The 17,006-nt window shown below is 42.7% G+C and overlaps 1 protein-coding gene across 2 annotated transcripts in view; it reads right to left on the reverse strand.

The window, feature by feature from the left end:
- Window positions 1–2,727: 2,727 nt before the first annotated feature.
- BRCA1 (BRCA1 DNA repair associated) overlaps window positions 2,728–17,006 on the reverse strand; it is a 73,041-nt gene continuing 58,762 nt past the window's right edge. For both annotated transcript variants that reach the window (XM_020972622.2, XM_020972620.2), the window contains exons 19-23: window positions 15,423–15,506; window positions 10,539–10,593; window positions 5,161–5,234; window positions 4,569–4,629; window positions 2,728–3,925 (exon numbers count right to left, since the gene is read on the reverse strand). In XM_020972622.2, the coding sequence (XP_020828281.1) occupies window positions 3,801–3,925; window positions 4,569–4,629; window positions 5,161–5,234; window positions 10,539–10,593; window positions 15,423–15,506 (399 nt within the window). In that variant the 3' untranslated portion in view covers window positions 2,728–3,800. The remainder of the gene's footprint in view (window positions 3,926–4,568; window positions 4,630–5,160; window positions 5,235–10,538; window positions 10,594–15,422; window positions 15,507–17,006) is intronic.

Consider the following 17,006-nt stretch of genomic DNA (forward strand, 5'->3'; position numbering starts at 1 on the left):
AGTCACTTAAACGCTGTTTGCCTCAGTTTCCTTATCTGTAATAACACCTATCTCCCAGGGTTGTTGTGAGGATTGGATGAGATAGTTGTAAAATGCTTAGCACAATGCCCGGCACACAGTAAGCCCTATATAAATGTTAGCTATTATTATTACTATTATCAATCTCAGATCTCCCAAATGACCTCCTAATGCTGTTCCCCTCATTCCCTGACCTCTCAGCTCTGGTTCAGTGGAGGGCTTCCTTGATTTCCCCTTCTCAGCAGCAGGAGCTGGCTGTCTCCCCAGTCTTCATTATCTTCTAATTGGCCAAGTTAATTCTTCTATTTTTTTCTTGTTGCAAGCAAATTTATGGGATGTCTGGGGAATTATGTTGAGACACTGTTGAGGTGGGGGTTGGGGGACAGGGCAGTGCCTCTCTCTGCCATTTCAGTCACTCAGTCCATCCCCCTCCCTCCTGATTCTCTCCCCAGTTTCCTTCCTGGAAGCCCTTCCATTCCCGGTGCCCTGGCTCTTCTCTGCCTCAGCCTCTGGGGCTGCCCTTATCTGTCCTTCCCAGCCTTCACCGGACACATTTTGGCCAGCTCTAACACTGATTCCTTTCTTTTCTCTCCTGAGTGTTTGGAGCAGATACTTTGTTGACTACACTGCTTGCATTTTTTAGGAGAGAGATAATCTGCCTGGGCTTTTTTCCTGCCTCCTTCCCCACTCAGGCACAATAATCCTCCCTCTTCTCTCCCCCTTCCTTGCCAGCTCTGGTTGCATGGGCTCATCTTTTTTTTGTGTGTGTGAGAGGCAGCAAGGTCAGAGTGGGCTGGGGAGGGGGCTGCTGTGCCCATGGCAAAGAGGTGGGGGAAGGGAGGTCAAGATCAAGGTCGGTGTCCAAAAGGAGCCGATAACTTATCCTATCGCTTGATAATGCTCTAAAACAGGGCTATTTTAAAAAAAAATTCAATAAACATGTTTTAAATGTCTCCCATATGCAGAGCCAAGCCATTTGGGTTGAATCCTGTGAGAGGAGAGCTCTGGGGCTAGGGACTTAAATGCTCTCTCAGCAGACATTATTTTCAAGTTCTTAAGGTTTAGATGAATAGGTTAATAGATTGTAAACTGCAGGAGGGCAGGGACCGAGTCATATTTATTCATCCCTTTGGCTTCCTTCACTGGGCCTGCAAAGAGGTGCTTAATCAAAACGTCCACAGCAAGGCTCTAATATATTCTGGCGTCCAAGATTTCATCTAGTGCGGGTCCTCCCTCCCTCCATGCAGAAAGCCACTCTCCTGGGACTTAGGAGATGGTATTTGGGAACTGCTGCAGCTGCAAAATTTATGGCCCTGCAGTCAACCTGGGGACGAGCCTTTCCAAACTTAGCTAGTCTAGTCTTTGGACAACAGACAGTTTATCACTTGGCTTTTTGAATTGAAAACATTTTAAAGGGTTTTTAGTCCTAGTAAATTGACTTTCACAGCAGGTTTTCTCTGCCCTTTGAGAGGGCAGTAAATACTAGGGGATGTAAGCTAGGTGACCTAGTGGACAGTGCACTGGACCTGGAATCAGTAAGACCTGAGTTCAAATGCTGCCTCAGACACAGACTGTAACCTGTTTACCTTAGTTTCCCTATTTGTAAAATGGCAATAATAGCACCTCTCTCCAAGGGCTGATGTAAAGATCAAATACTTTATCTGTAAAGCACTTAGCACGTGCTCGATGCATAGCAGGTGGTATATAGATACTAGCTATTAAGGTTGATCACTTTTCTATGAACACTCAGGAGAGAAAGACATTTTCAAGGATAAGAGGTAAACTTCACTCCCCACTTCCCCATTCCAGGAGGGCCAGTTATTCTAAGCTCTGGGACTGAAATCAAGGGCAGTGTCAAAAGGGGCAGCTGTTGTCTGCACAGCCTCACTCCTCTCCTCACCAGTAACAGGGATGCTGAGAGCTTAAATCTCGCTAGAAGACAGACAGTTAGTTAGGGTGGGCTTTGGAGATAAGTATCTCAAGCTGAGACAGCTAGGTGGCGCCATAGTGCACAGAGCCCTGGGCCTGGAGTCCAGAAGCCTCATCTTCTTGAGTTCAAATCTGGCGTCACTTACTAGCCGTGACCTTGAACAAGTAACTTAACCTTGTTTGCCTCAGTTTACTCATCTGTAAAGTGATCTGGAGAAGGAAATGGCAAACCATTCCAGGATCTCTGCCAAGAAAACCCCAAATGAGGTCACAAAGGGTCAGACACAACTGAACGATAACATTCAAACTGAAGGTGATGCTCAGCCATTTTGGCTACCAAGAGAATGTGAATTTACTCTGGAAGGCTAGATGGTGGAGAGAAGACTGACTTGGTTTGGTATGGGGAGTGGGAAGGCCAGTTAGCTTTGGGGCCAAGATGTCACATACTAAAGCAAGGCAGGTGGGGGGCTTTATTCTTGTTACAGTCTAGATCTCTTCTAGCTCCCATCCTGGCCCTAAATGAGGGAAGTGGGGAGTTGCCAGTTCTACAGTTGGGTCCATTTTCACTCCAGCATCTCTCCAAAGTTTATTTAAGGCCCAAAGTATTTAAGACCGAAGGTGGGTGGGGAATTAATGATGGGTCCCTATCACAGGATAGGGCAGTCATTATAGCATATGGCACAAGAAAGTTTCTGCCTTCTTACTGCTGGGGAGACGCTTCCTCCCTCCAAAGGATGGTGTGAAGATGAATGAAATGAGTGGCTGTGACGGCAATCAGTCTCAATTAGGAGAAGCATTTGCCATCAAGTTTATTTGCTATCGAGTATCACAATATTTACAAAACGTACTTTGCACAATCAAGTCATGATTGCCTGGGTACAGTGGAGCTCTAGGGAAGAGCTAGTCTTTCCAATGGCTGTAAATGGTCTTGGATAATGAGTTTATGGAAACACTTTCTCTTTCTTCAGCAAGGAAAATTATTTATGAAGCTATGTGATTCAGCATCTTTTTCACCTCAAGGAAAGCAATATCGCCCCTCTCGTTGGGATCTGTCATTTTACAGACATGAAATATTTATATCAGAGATCTTATATTTTTAAGTTAACATTATATATCAGAGTTGTGGTCATAAATATCTTATTTATTACCAGTGCTGAATTACAGAAGTGATTCCTTTGAGGCGAGTTTCTTTAGGGATTAACTAGCTAGAGGCCAGATTTTAGAGGGTTTTTCCAAAACTTCTGCACACTGTGCCTCTAAAATTTCAGCCATGCCATTTCTGTCCCCCTAAATTCTCTTTAAAATGATTCACTGGACACTTAGGAAACAAAGAGCCGCCTCCACACGGCCAGTGACACATCACCGATCCTTAGGAAGTCTCCTTCCATTGAAGGCTCTGGGCCCTTCCCTGTCCACATCAGCTAAACCAGGGGAACACATGATCCTTGGGAGGCTGAGCAAGCCCAAACTTATGCCCCAAGCCTGGTGCTGTCGATTTCACAAATGACTATATGTCTAAGCTCCCCTGGAGTAAATATGCAGGGACATGGCTGTCGTGATAAATAATGAATCAGCATCTTGCTCTCTCTCTCTTTGTGAAGAATCTGCTTTTAAATTCTTTTGCAGGTGACAAATCACATTTTGTGTTCAAGGCAGATTTCAAAAGGGAGATTGAAGCAGAAAGTCTTTTAAAAAGACACATACACACATATCCAGAAGCCCTTTCCAGGCTGATTGACAAAATGTTTCATAATCTGGACTGCAGAAGGCCAGGATAAGTGAAAGGAACCACGTGTGTCTGGGGAGGCTGGCTCCCTGGGCCGGCCTTGGCCTCCACCTATGTCCAGGTGGGATCAGCAGCAGCCCGAGGAGGTCTGACATATCAGGTAGGTGTCCAGTTCCTGGCGCTGATAGCAGGCAACACTGTCCAGCACCCACTCCCGGGTCACTATGGGCACTTCACACATCAGCCCGACTCCTGGGGATGACATAAAGCACAGACCAGAAATCAGGATCGTGCCCTCTGATGCCTGGACTTTAGGGTCTGGCCAACACCCTCCCACACAAGTTGGTGTAGGAGCTTCTGGGGTCAGAGCAAATCCTTTAGTCTAAAGATCTCTTATCATGAACCTTGGCGAACTATAGCGTATGCCAAAACTCCCAAGACTTTGTACACAGGAGAGGAAGACCCCTGAGAGCAAAGTCTCATTTCTTTGGGCAATCTTATTAATTAATCAATCAATACTTGTTCAGTGCCTACTATGTGCCAGCTACTGTGCTAGAAATGACTTTTTAAAAAACTAACAAGATCCTTTACTATATTAGAGTAACAGCAGACAGACTGGATTTGGAGTCAGAGGACAGGGGTTCAAATCTTGGCTTTTCCACATTCATTGGAAAGAGCCCTGATGGAGGCAGTGTGTTACGGAGGAAAAAGTGATGACTGTAGTCAGAGGTCTGGGATTAACATCTTGCCTCTAATGCATCTGTGTGATCTGGAGCAAATCGCTCTGCCTGCCCTGGACAAGATGGCTTCTGGGGTCCTTCCCAGCTCCAGATTTGAGGTCCTGTTACTATGGTGTGTGTGCTCACGTGCACGCGTGTGTGCCTGTGCACCTTACCCTGAAAACTGCTGTCATCTTCCCATGCATCAGGCTGCACAACCACAACTGGAGAAGAACCCTGTGATCCCAAGAGAAAAAAACCATGTTAAAGGGGAGGGGAAAGAGGTACAGTCCTTCACCATGCCACTCTGTGGTCTTCCTGTTACGAAATAGCTTGTGGGTAGCTAAGGGATGAGTAAGAAAGGAAACTTTTGCCATGGGAGAGGAGATAACTTGCAGGTCAGTGAATTCAACCTTGATGATGCTCTATGGTCCTGGCTCGCTAATGAGAGCTGTGATCACTGCCCCCACTTTGGGCCTTGGTTTCCGCCTTTGTCCAATAAGGAGGCACGACTAGCAGACCTCCAAGGCACCTTTTCCACCTTCACAATCCTAAGGGTTCTTAGATCAATGGTTCTTCAAGCTCAGAAAAAACTTGGGGGCGGGGGAAGAAGAGGGAAGGGACATTTCTGAGCCAAAAAAGGGGCCCATGAGAGTCCACAGGAGATGAATCATCCCTGCCTCCCTTCTGCTATGAAAGCAAATGGTATATCTTGCCCTCCTGACTAACCCCAACCTGAGCCCCCTTCCTTTGACACACAAGACTCACCAGTCTGGGCCTCAACGAGGAAGGTTTCTTCACTACTGAGGCCCCACAGAGCTGCACCATCCACTCTAAGTGATCTGCATGGGACATACAAATCATAACATTATAATGTTCACATTTATTAGCCCCATCACTTCCCATAAGCCTTTGTTCTTTTAACCCTATTTCTGCTCTTGTTGTCAAGGAAGAAGTCCCTTACATATCAGGACCTTCTGCCTCTAAGAGGAACTAGTAGGACTCTACTAGGGGACAAGGCTTCAAGGAGGCCCAGCACACTTTTGGAGAATCAGTATCCCAAACTCTTAGGAGGTATGGGGTCAACTCTCTTGGGTAAGGTTTGTCTGCTGTATAAGCCACACCAATCTATGTCCTGTTATGCAGTCTCATTAATGCTAATCACCTACTCTGCTTGGGAGCAAACAGTCCAAAGAGACTCACTTGGCATGCTCCCATCACCCGACTACTCTTACCCGTCTAGTCTATCACATAACCCATTCCATTATGTCCTCCAGACCCCCTGCTCTATTGACAAAAAAACCCTTCAGCTGACATTCTTTGTCTCTTCCACAGTGTGTCTTGTTTGGAAGATGCCACATTTCTTGAAATACTCTTCAATGAAGGAAGAAGTCTGTTATACGACAGTCTGTCTAGTTTAGGGTGGGGAACCTGGGGCCTCGAGGCCACATATAGCCTTCTTGGTCCTGGGTTGCAGCCCTTTGACCGAGTCCAAGTTTTACAGAACAAATCCTTTCATTAAAGGGATTTGTTCTATGAAGTTTGGATTCAGTCAGAGAGCCACATTTGAGGATCTAGAGGGCCACATGTGGCCTCGAGGCGGTGGCAGGTTTCCTCTCCTGGTCTGGTTGCTCCGACTTCCTACAATGAAGGAGAATTAGCCTTGGGAACAAGCCTTCATACAGGCATGCTCTTGGAGTATGAACACCCCAAGTTCTAATGAATTCTAGAGTGAATTTTTGTCCCTCCCACTCCTACTTCCCCTAACAGGGCTGGAAAGAAGGATGAACAATGAACATAACATCTTGCTCCCTGCTGTTACTTCCAGACTATTCCTGTCACCAGTCATCAGTGACCTTTCATCTCTCGAGGTTTATGCACCTTAAAAGGTACACACCTACTCGCCCTTTTTTCTAGCCTCACTATCCCTTATTCCCTCAGTTGTTTTTAAAGTGATTTGACTGTCTGGCTTGGGGTTATCTTCTCTTCTCCAGCCACACACATCTCAGAACTGGGAGGGAGATAGAAGTCATCGAATCAGACCAATATCTAGCTAATGCCTTCTGAAATAATGCTGATGAGTGGTCATCTGGTCTTTGCTTAAAAATTTCTGCTGAGAGAACACCTTACTTCTTGAATGTCTTTTAAACAATTCTAATTGGGGTCATAGATTCAAAGCTGGAAGCCATATTAGAGGCCATCTGATCCAACCCTTTCATTTTACAGATGATGAAATCGAGGCCCCTCTAGAGATGAAGTGACTTACCAAGGTCATGTGAGCAGTAAAGTAGCAGAACAGCATTTGAACCCAGATCCTTTGGCTCTAACTCATTCGACTGTTAAGTGACACAGCTATTTGATTCCAACTCTTCTTAATGACAACCCCAAGACTATCAGTTCTTTAACCACCCATGCCACCCTTCTCTATGCCATTTCAACCACATCGCGGCAGTCACACTTCAGACTCCAGATTTACACTGCTCCAGGCCCACAACCTGCTCTCCTTTCGCCTCTTACTACATTTACACTCGGTCCACTCTCTGCCCTTATTTTGATCTCATGTCCTTTTTATCTTTCCAGTCCATTTCAACTCATTATGGGTTCATTTGCCTTTAGTCCTAGAACCACATGGTCCACTATTTTTATGTTTCACTATTCACTACCCTGGAATCTCAAGGACCCTTGGTCTTTCATCATTAGGCACTCTCCTTCCCTTGGCCATAGGGGTCAATCCTGTGGCCTCATTCCCTCTGGCATACTCTAGTGATCACTTCCTCTTTCTCATACATCTTCCATCTTTGATTTTCCAGCTGTTCTGGGAAACATGCTGAGGTCTCCCTAATCCCCCCAAAGCCCTCCTTTCCATTCAGCTATCACACCATCTCTTTCCCCGCCTCTACTGCTATTTCTTTTTTTTCTTTTTGCCAAGGCTATCTAGTAACTAATCATTAATCTCTTCAACTCCTAGCAATCTAGCTTCCACTCCCTCTGAAACTGCTCTCTCAAAAGATCATGAATGACTTAGTAATTGTCAATTCTGATAGCCTTCTTTTTTTTCATTCCTCATCACCTGACCTTCATGTTGCTTTCGACAAAGCCGACTGTACCCTCCTACTAGATACTCTCTTGGTTCTTTTATTAGCTCCCTAACCTCTCTATCCCCTTCAGGGGCTCCTCAGCTTTCTGACGTGGTATCTTCTTAATGGGGGGCTCTCTTTTCTCTATCATCTACCTTGGCACCATCATTTTCTCCCAAGATTTCTACTACCACCTGTATGTTGATGTCTGTAAGCCTGAGTCTGTTCTGTGCTCGACTTGCTTTGAATGTTACAGGAAGAAGGCTCTGTGACTCTTAGAACACTACATGAATCTAAGTTGTCACCCCCATTATTATCGCTGGCTAGCTATCTGTATGTCCAGGACATTGCCATTAAGATGTTCCATTAGCACCTCGAATTCTATACATCCAAAACATGCCTGCTGGTCCTCTGGGCTGGATTCTTCCTGTGCTACCATCATCCAACCAGCTTTCCCGTCCACAAGTCCAGCTCTGGTTCTTCTCATTCCTCATTACCTTTCACATCCACAGTCACCAAGGCCCTGCCAATCCTAACTCTGTGATAGCTGTCACCTCCCCTCCAGTCTCTCACTGCCTGCCTGGACAATTATTGCAACAGCCTCCTCCTACCCAGTCTTCTGACTCTGCTCTTTCTCCCCTCTAATCCATTCCAACCTTCACACAATCTTTATTATGTGTAGATCTGGTCACATCAGTTCTCGGTTCATCTGAGGAGTGTGGCTCCATAGGGTCTTCAGAGGAAGGTTCAAACTTTTTTGTGTGGCTCTCAAAGCTCTCCACCCTCTGAGGCCCCCTTCCCTTTCTATTCTTTTATCATGAACTTCCCCACAATAAACTCTAGCCAAGCTAGCTTACTCTCTGTTCCCTGAACACAGCACATGACTTCTCCCTCTGTTCCTTTTGACAACACTGTGTCTTGTGCCTGAAATGCTCTCTCTTCTCCAGGATGCCTGCTGAATTCCCACCCAGCCTTTAAAGCCCTTAAATGCCATTTCCACTAGGAAGCCTTCCCTGATCTCCCCTTTCAGGAATAACCTTCCTCTCTGTATCTTACACAGCACGTTTTGCAACTCTCTAGTGCATTTATAATGCAATGTTGCATACATATTACAGCTCTGTTTGTGTCTTGTCCCTCTGCTAGTCTATAAGTTGCAAGAAAGATAAGATTTATCCAAACCTTGTGGCTTTTCTTCTTTTCCTTATATAATTTTCCCCCCCCAGTACCTAGTCTAGGGATCTCTAAATAGCAGGTGCTTAACAGGTGTTTGTTGAATGAATGAATGAACGGGAGCATTTCAATAAAAGATTTTCTACATCCCATTTCTGGGTGGAGCCCAGAACTGGACAGGTCTTGTGGAGTCTAAAGCTGCTCCACCTCTGAAGGCTATGTATGGGGCAATCTCTCTAGGCCTCAGGAAGAGGGATGATCACTCACTGAATTGGAGACTGCTTACCAAAGGCATGAGTTTCTTTGGAAGAAGGAAGTGAGTTAAACCCTGGAAACTCTACTTATAAAGCTAGCAGGGTCTAACTTTAAAAGGTGGAGTAAGTGATGAATGCAGAGATTCAAGAGCTGATACCAGATTTGACAATCCTCCTGAATGAGATACTTGAAAAAGAAAAAAAAATCCAAGATAATTTCTATTAATTTGCTAAATCACTGGCTAAGAAACTATGGAGAAGAAAAAAAAAGGCAACCTTTCCTCCTAAGGCTGAGTCAGTAATTGATAATCATGGCAGTAGAGAGCACCACACTCAGTGGTAATTACTGCAAATGTCAAGAGACAGGAGGATAATTCATTCAGTCAAAAAATAAACGCCACCCTGGACAGAGCCTCAGCACGCTAAAAGGAGTCAGAATCCACATGCTTCTGGGAGAGTGGCAGCCAGAAGAGGTTTCTGCAGTCTGGGTCATTTGCAGAGGTGATTCATTGCATGACTTTTGCAAGGAGAGTAAGAACCATCAAATGGGAGAGCTAACTTCTTGCTATGTCTGCATATATTCTTGCATGAAGTTTTATGCAGGCTTCCCTTCTCACTAGTCTACATTTTCCAGATTAGTAAGAAATGTAAGTAACAGGAATGAGGGTTGGAGGCGTTCTAAGCCTCCAGAGTATCTCTGAATGGGCTAGCTGAGACCAGGCCAATAGAACTCCCAGCAAAACCTGGAGGGAAGTGTGGTGAGCTTCAGGCAACTTTTCATTTTATAAAAGAACAAATTCCTCTCAGATGTCTTGGTGACAATATGTCTGGAAATTTCATAAAGCCCAATCAATAGCCAATAACAAAGGAAACTAAAGAAGAAAGAAAAATATTTAGCATACCTCTGCTGGCCTCCCTGGTTGCTGGTTCAGTGCATCACTGATATAGGTACTTAAGCCTGCCTAGGCCTCACCCCCTAAGTTGAGGAAGAAGACTTCAGCTATATAAGAGGCAGATGGAATCTGACCAGGGCAGGGATGTATGTGTATGTATGTATGTATGTATGTATGTATGTATGTATGTATATGTGTGTGTGATAAAATGGAAATATTTTGTCTGAAGAGGAATCACTTGAATCATTACATCTGATATGCACATAATGACCAGGGTGAAATTTATATTAGAAAATGTTCATCAAAAACATTCCCTCCAATATTGCTGCTCTGAGCCCATGCAGGGCCCTGCCCCACAGGCTTAAGCTGCAGCCATGTGTTCTTGCCTGTTAATAATGTAACAGGAGGGATGTGTAGGCAGAGGATGGTTTGGGAAAACTGAGCAGTCTGACTCTCAATTATTATAAACATCTAAGTCATCTTCCTCCCCACTGATTAATTTCCCTTTTTCTTCAAGCAAGAATTTTTGAAAAATATATGACTTCTCACTTTTCCACTCCAGGTTTGGGTACAGGAAAATTTCTGTTTTCAAATCCACACCTGGAAAGCCTCATCCATCTGAGGAGGCCTTTGGGAGGTCAGACACACACAAAGGCTGGCTGAGCCTGCAATATTCTTCTTGCCCTAGGTTTGGTTGGTGCAAAGGAACAGTTGTTATGAGAATGTTATTATATAGTCCCCCATTTTCTTACCTGTTGGCATGTCTGTAAATGGTCCATAGCAACAGATTTCTAGGCCCTTGAAGATCTGGAGAAAGACAAATGAAAATTATCAAAGAATAAAGAATTCTATACTCACTGAATGAAGCTCTTGGGAAACACTTTTCTCTTCCTTTAATGTGATGGCTTCCACTGTTATTTCTTAGAAACAATAAACATCAATCCAATGCCCAGAATCCTGTCGCAGGTCAGAAAGTCTTTTTGGCTCTGTGTATGCATTTTCTTTCTGTCTATAGTTACCCAAGGGCAGTTTCATACAGTAGAAAGGCTTAACTAGGAGTCAGAAGACCTTGGCTCCTGGCCCAGCTCTGCCCTTTACTAGCCTTGTGACTGTGGGCAAGTCATTTAATTTTGCTGTTTCCTCATCTGTAAAATGGAGACCATGGTGCCTGCCTCGTCCACCTTGTAGGGTTGTTACAAAGATCAAAGATGAGGTATGTTAAAATGCTTTGGAACCTCTTATCACTCTGCGTCAGACGGTAGGCTCCCTGAAGTTGGGGACTTACATGTCAGGTATAGTTATTCGGGTACATGTGGCCTTCTCCAATAGAATGTAAAATCTTTTGGGGATTCCTGTCTTTGTTTCACCAGCACCTTGCACAATAGTGTGTAATTTATTTGTTACAAAGCAAAATAAATGTAGGCACCTAGTTCTTTTCGTGTGTTCCCCCCCGGCCCCGGCCAGATGTGAGCTCCTTGGGAGCTTTCTATGTATCTATCCCCAGTGCTTGGTACAGTGCCTAGCACATAGGAATCACTTCATCAATGCTTGTTGACTAACTGGATGACCATTTATCTACTGGGGAATGGCACTTGACCCTATACATTTGTATCTATTCTCCATACATTTTAGATAGCAGACTGTCAGCAAAGAACTTTGCCATAATTTTTCCTAACTCTTTCCCGGCTAATTCTAACATCAAATTTGTTCATGTAAAAATATTTTCAGACTTTATGTAATTACAACTGTTCATTTTATCGCTATTTGTGAAAGTCATCTCTTTGCTTGCTCTTCTAATTTGGTTACATTACTTACTTTAACATCTAGGTCATTTACGCATTTGGATCTTATGATGGTATACGATATGAGATGTAGGTCTCAATATAATTCCTACCAGATTGCTTTATAGCTTTCCCAGAAGTTTCTATTGAATAGTTGGGGTCCTTTGGTTTACTGAACACCATGCTATCAAGTTCAATTCAGTTCTTAGTCCTATGTGTCTAATCTGGTCTGGTGGTCCACTTTTCTATATTTAATTAGTATCAAATAGCTTTGATTACTGCTTTGTGGTATAGTTTAAGATCTGGCAGTGCAAGCTTCCTTCCTTTCCAATCTTTGTTCTTTATTTTCTCTGAGCTTCTTGACCTTTTGTTCTTTTAGACGAATTTCATTTTTTTCTACTTCCCTAAAGTAACCCTTTGGTAACTGGATTGGCATCACACTGAATCTACAAACTGATGTAAGTAGTATTATTATTTTTATTACATTAGTAAGATCTAAATATGAGCAGTTAATGACTCGCCAATATTTAGGTGCCTCTTTATTTCTGTAAAGAGTGTGTTGTGACTGCGTTTATATAATTCCTGTGTGTATCTTGGTAGCTAGACTTCCAAATATTTTTACATTTTATAGTTATTTTGAATGAAATTTTTACTCCTACTAATATCAAATAATAGTGGCATCAATGGACATCTTTGCTTTATCCCTGATCTTACTGAAAAGGCCTCTAGTATTTATTACAGATACTTGAGTTTAGATGGATGTCATTTAATCTATTAAGGAATGGTCTCTTTATTTCTATGCTTTTTAATGTTTCTGATATAAAAGTGTTGTATTTTGTCATAAGCTTTTTCTATATCTATTGGCTAGCCACGTGATTTTTATTAATTTTGTTATTAATACGATGTGTTATATCTTCAGTTTTCTTGATATTGAATCAACCCAGAATTCCTGGCAAAAACCCAACCTGATCAGAGTTCATTTTCCTTTTAACATGTTGTTGTAGTCTCTTTGTTAATATTTTTGCATCAATATTCCTTACAAATATTGGTCTATAGTTTTCTTTCTTTTGCTTTGTATTTCCCCAGTATAGATTTCTCATAGTACAGGTTTGGTAGAATTCCTTCCTTTCCCTACTTTTGAAAGTAATCACTCCTTTGCCTTTCTACTGAGCCCAAAGCTCCTGCACAGAAAGCTGCAGAAAACATTATCAATCTCCAAAGGGAAGAGCCTGGTAAGTCATCTTCTTGTAATGGTCTGATTGCTTGGTTTCCAAGGAGAGGATCTCATATCATATTATACAGGTGATTTCCCTTTATAATTTCCCCTAATCATCACTACAGGTAAAGTCTTTTGAAAATATTACTTTTTGGAAGTTGAGTATACTGTACATGATAGATGCTTAATAAATGTTTTTGAATGTTGAAATAAATGATTTTTGAAAGTTTGAAGGTACTGAAAATGAACATGCGAGAGGACATGAATAGCATTTAAAAATGGCAATCCTATTCTTTTCTGCTAAGAGAAAGTCTCTTGGCAGAAAGGTGAAGAGGGTGTCATGCTACCCATGTCATTCTATAATATACTTTTCACCTGCTCAGAAGGGACAATTATGAAAATGGTCTAAACCTCCACTCCTTCCTCCCTTTCTCTTAAAGCTGGAAAGAGCTGAAAACCCAACCACAAGTAAAAATGAGCCGCATTTCAGGCTACCACTTCAATGCCACTTTATAGCTTATTGAAAGAAAAGGAACAACTCTACTCTCATTATAAATGATGGATCCTATTTACACCGACTATGCCACCTGTGTGAATGAAATATGTACCCTAACACCACTGCCCCTAATGTCACTGGCTGGTGATGTCATGGACTCAAAGCCACTCAAAATGCTCAAGTTCTATTTCGGTGCCTCATCTGAGTCAAATGCTACGTGAAATGTTTAATGATTGGATATTTTCAAATCTTATGCTTGGTTGACACTCGCTGACAAGGGCCTCTAATGAGAAGATGAGAGATTTGCAGTTTGAGCTCCTTGACAAATACATTTCTCTCTGCCAGGGAGAAACCACTGTGACATTTAGCATCGTCACAGTTTCATCACTCTGACCAGCCACTTTCCATCACTGCCAACCAAAGGTCCCTGCCCGTGAAAAAAATACCTAACCAAGCAGCAACAAGAACAGTGTTTCAGTTAAAGTCGGGGAGGGATCTGGGGCTAACTCAACCTTACACACAATGTGGTAAAACAAAACAAAACAAAACAATTAGCCATCTTGTGCTGCAACTCTCTGGGGAGGTGGCATGATAGGAAGCAAATGACATCAGCTTCTTTTCAGTGTTGGAAGATAAAAGTCTAAAGGAATAAACTGCCAGGGCTGATAGGTAGAATGGTTATTTCTGAGGCTAGACTGACCCTTGGATTCAATGCTTTTGGGCATGACTGATGCTTATCTCCTAGATCACTTCTCTGCACAGTGCCTTCCCTGTCACTGCCACTGCCACTGCCTGTGGCTAGAGAAGCCTAGGATATGCTCCAATGAGGAAGGGGTCCATTCTCTTTTTTTTTTTTTGTACAACCTTCTCTTGGTTCTGCTCACTTCACTCAGCATCAGACCATACAAGTCTTTCCAGGTTTTTCTAAAGTCTGCCTGTTTATCATTTCTTACAGGACAATAGTATTCCATTACATTCATATACCACAACTTGTTCAGCCATTCCCCAACTGATGGGCATCCTTTCAATTTCCAATTCTTTGCCACCACAAAAAGAACTTCTATGAATATTTTTGTACACGTGGGTCCTTTTCCCATTTGTATGATCTCTTTGGGATATAGCCCTAGAAGCGCTATTGCTGGGTCAAAGGGTATGCACATTTTTATAGCCCTTTGGGCATGGTTCCAAGTTGTTCTCCAAAATGGTTGGATCATTTCACAACTCCACCAACAATGTATTAGTGTTCCAGTTTTCACACACATCTTCTCCAACATTTATCATTTTCCTGTTTTGTCATGTTGGCCAATCTGATAGGTGTGATGTGGTACCTTAGAGTTGTTTCGATTTGCATTTCTCTAATCAATAATGATTTAGAGCATTTTTTCAATGACTATAGATGGCTTTAATTTCTTCATCTGAGAACTCTGTTCATATTCTTTGACCATTTATTAATTGGGGGATGGCCTGTAGTCTTATAAATTTGTCTTAATTCTCTATATATTTTAGAAATGAGGCCCTTATCAGAGAGACTGGTTGTAAAAATTCTTTCCCAATTTTCTACCTTCCTTCTAATCTTAGTTGCATTGGCTTTGTTTGTGCAAAACCTTTTCAATTTAATGTAATCAAAATTATCTATTTTGCTTTTCGTAATGTTCTCTATCTCCTATTTGGTCATGAATTCTTCTGTTCTCCATAGATCTATCTGATAGGTAAACTATTCCTTGTTCTCCCAGTTTGCTTATGGTATCAGCCTTTATATCAAAGGCATGGATCCATTTTGACTTTATTTTGGTATATGGTGTGAGATTTGGGTCTATGCCTAGTTTCTGCCATACTCTTCTCCAGTTTTCGGAGGGGGGTCCATTCTCAAGTGTTAGGCTGTGCTCCCTCAAAAGAGACAGAACTAAGACATCATGGTTAAAAAGCGTGAACCAGAAACATAAGCCTTTGGCAACCCCAGCAGAGCGGGTGCCTTAGGTTGGCAGCACAGGAGAAATACCATCAGGAAGTCACCATGACAGAAGAGCACCTTCTTGGTAAGACGTCCACAGAGGAGTCGGCTTGGCTATGCTGGCTTCTTCCTGAGTAACTGAGGTGAAATCATGGCCCCTCTCTGGGGAGGGCTCTCTTCTAGTGGCCTTACCTTCACCCCCTGAGATTCTCTTGCTCTCTCTGGGCCTCGGTGGTTTCTGCCATTGATGACATCTCCTCTGACTTCAAAGTCACACTGTAAGAAAGAAAAGGACAAAGAAAAAGATGGTTCTTTGGCCTTTAGCAGGAAGTTATGTCACTTTTAGGGAGTTAAGCTTTCCTGGGCTGCTATTTATCCAAAAATGTCACTAAATTTGGCCAGATAGATGAAATGACTGGCATCTCAGCTGCTGCAGCCAGTTCTCAGAGGCAAATCTGTTGGCAAAAACTAGCAACTGGCTTCCCTCCTTACTAGGACATAATGTATTTAAATTTCCAACATCCATCTCTTCTCGAAATATTGCTTAGCATTTAGATTAAACTGATAATACTGTGCTGTGTAATGACAACAGAAATATTCTCTCATCTTTTAAATCAAATTGTATACTGCCATTCTAAAGAGAAAAGGGTTTCTCATATTCCAATCGAGAAATTTCCATGGTTAATGAAACTTGGAAGACAAAAACGGCTTCTTGTAGTAAGGAGAATGGAAAGTTTGAGTTGAAGAAGGGAGTGAAAGAGTGAAGAGGGAGAGGTCAAATGTCCTTGGCTATCTTCAAACCAAAAAGTGCCAACTAGTACTGGGAGACTGAAGGGAGGCTAGATAGCCTTTGCAAATATTTTTCTGATAAATGAGGCAGTGTGACATTGAAAAGGGCACTGGCTCTGCAGTCAGAAGACCTGGGTTCAAATTCTCCCTCTGATGTTTACTACCTGTGTGAACCTGGGCAAATCCCTGAATCTCCGTTGCCTAACTTTTCTCATTTGAAATATGAGGGGGTTGGACTAGATGGCTTCTAAGGTTGTCTTCCAGCTGTAGGGCAGTCATTCCTATATTATCAAAACACCAGCATGTGAAAATTCTTTGGTCACCTTCATGCTCAGTCATGGAGCCAGCTGGATGGGCAGAGTGTGCTATACAAAGTTTTTAACAGCCAGTTGAAACAACAAAATGAGACTAATGGCAAATGTGCCTCCATGGTTCCATTCCTAAAATTATTCTTCCTCCTACATGCTATGTTATTTACTTCTCATTGTTCTCAGATCATCAATAGCAAATATTTTCCCGAGGTAATTTTATTTCTAAATAAATTCTATTTGCTTATTAAAAAGACGGATCTTGCTTTAACCACAGCAGTGAAGCACTACGACGACTATACAGGAAGATATACAGCCATATCTCGGCAACTGTCTCAGCTCTCTTGCTCTGTAGCATTTTACCCTGTCCGTCCTAATTAAAGAGCTATTCCTTTTGAAGTTCTGGAGAATGATTACAGATTTTCTTTCTTTCTTTCTTTTTAGGTGATTGGGGTTAAGTGACTTGCCCAGGGTCACACAGCTAGTAAGTGTCAAGTGCTTGGTCTGAGGCCGGATTTGAACTCAGGACCTTCTGACTTCAGGGCTGGTGCTCTATCTCCTACACCACCTAGCTGTCCTGATTACAGATTTTCTGCTGTTAAAACATAAGCTCACTGAGGGCAGGGAATAGTCATTTTCATCTTTGTATTGCCAAAGCACTCAGTGGGCGCTTAATAAA

Source organism: Phascolarctos cinereus, unplaced genomic scaffold, assembly GCF_003287225.1.
Source record: "Phascolarctos cinereus isolate Bilbo 61053 unplaced genomic scaffold, phaCin_HiC Scaffold_5;HRSCAF=322, whole genome shotgun sequence".
NCBI lineage: Eukaryota > Metazoa > Chordata > Mammalia > Diprotodontia > Phascolarctidae > Phascolarctos > Phascolarctos cinereus.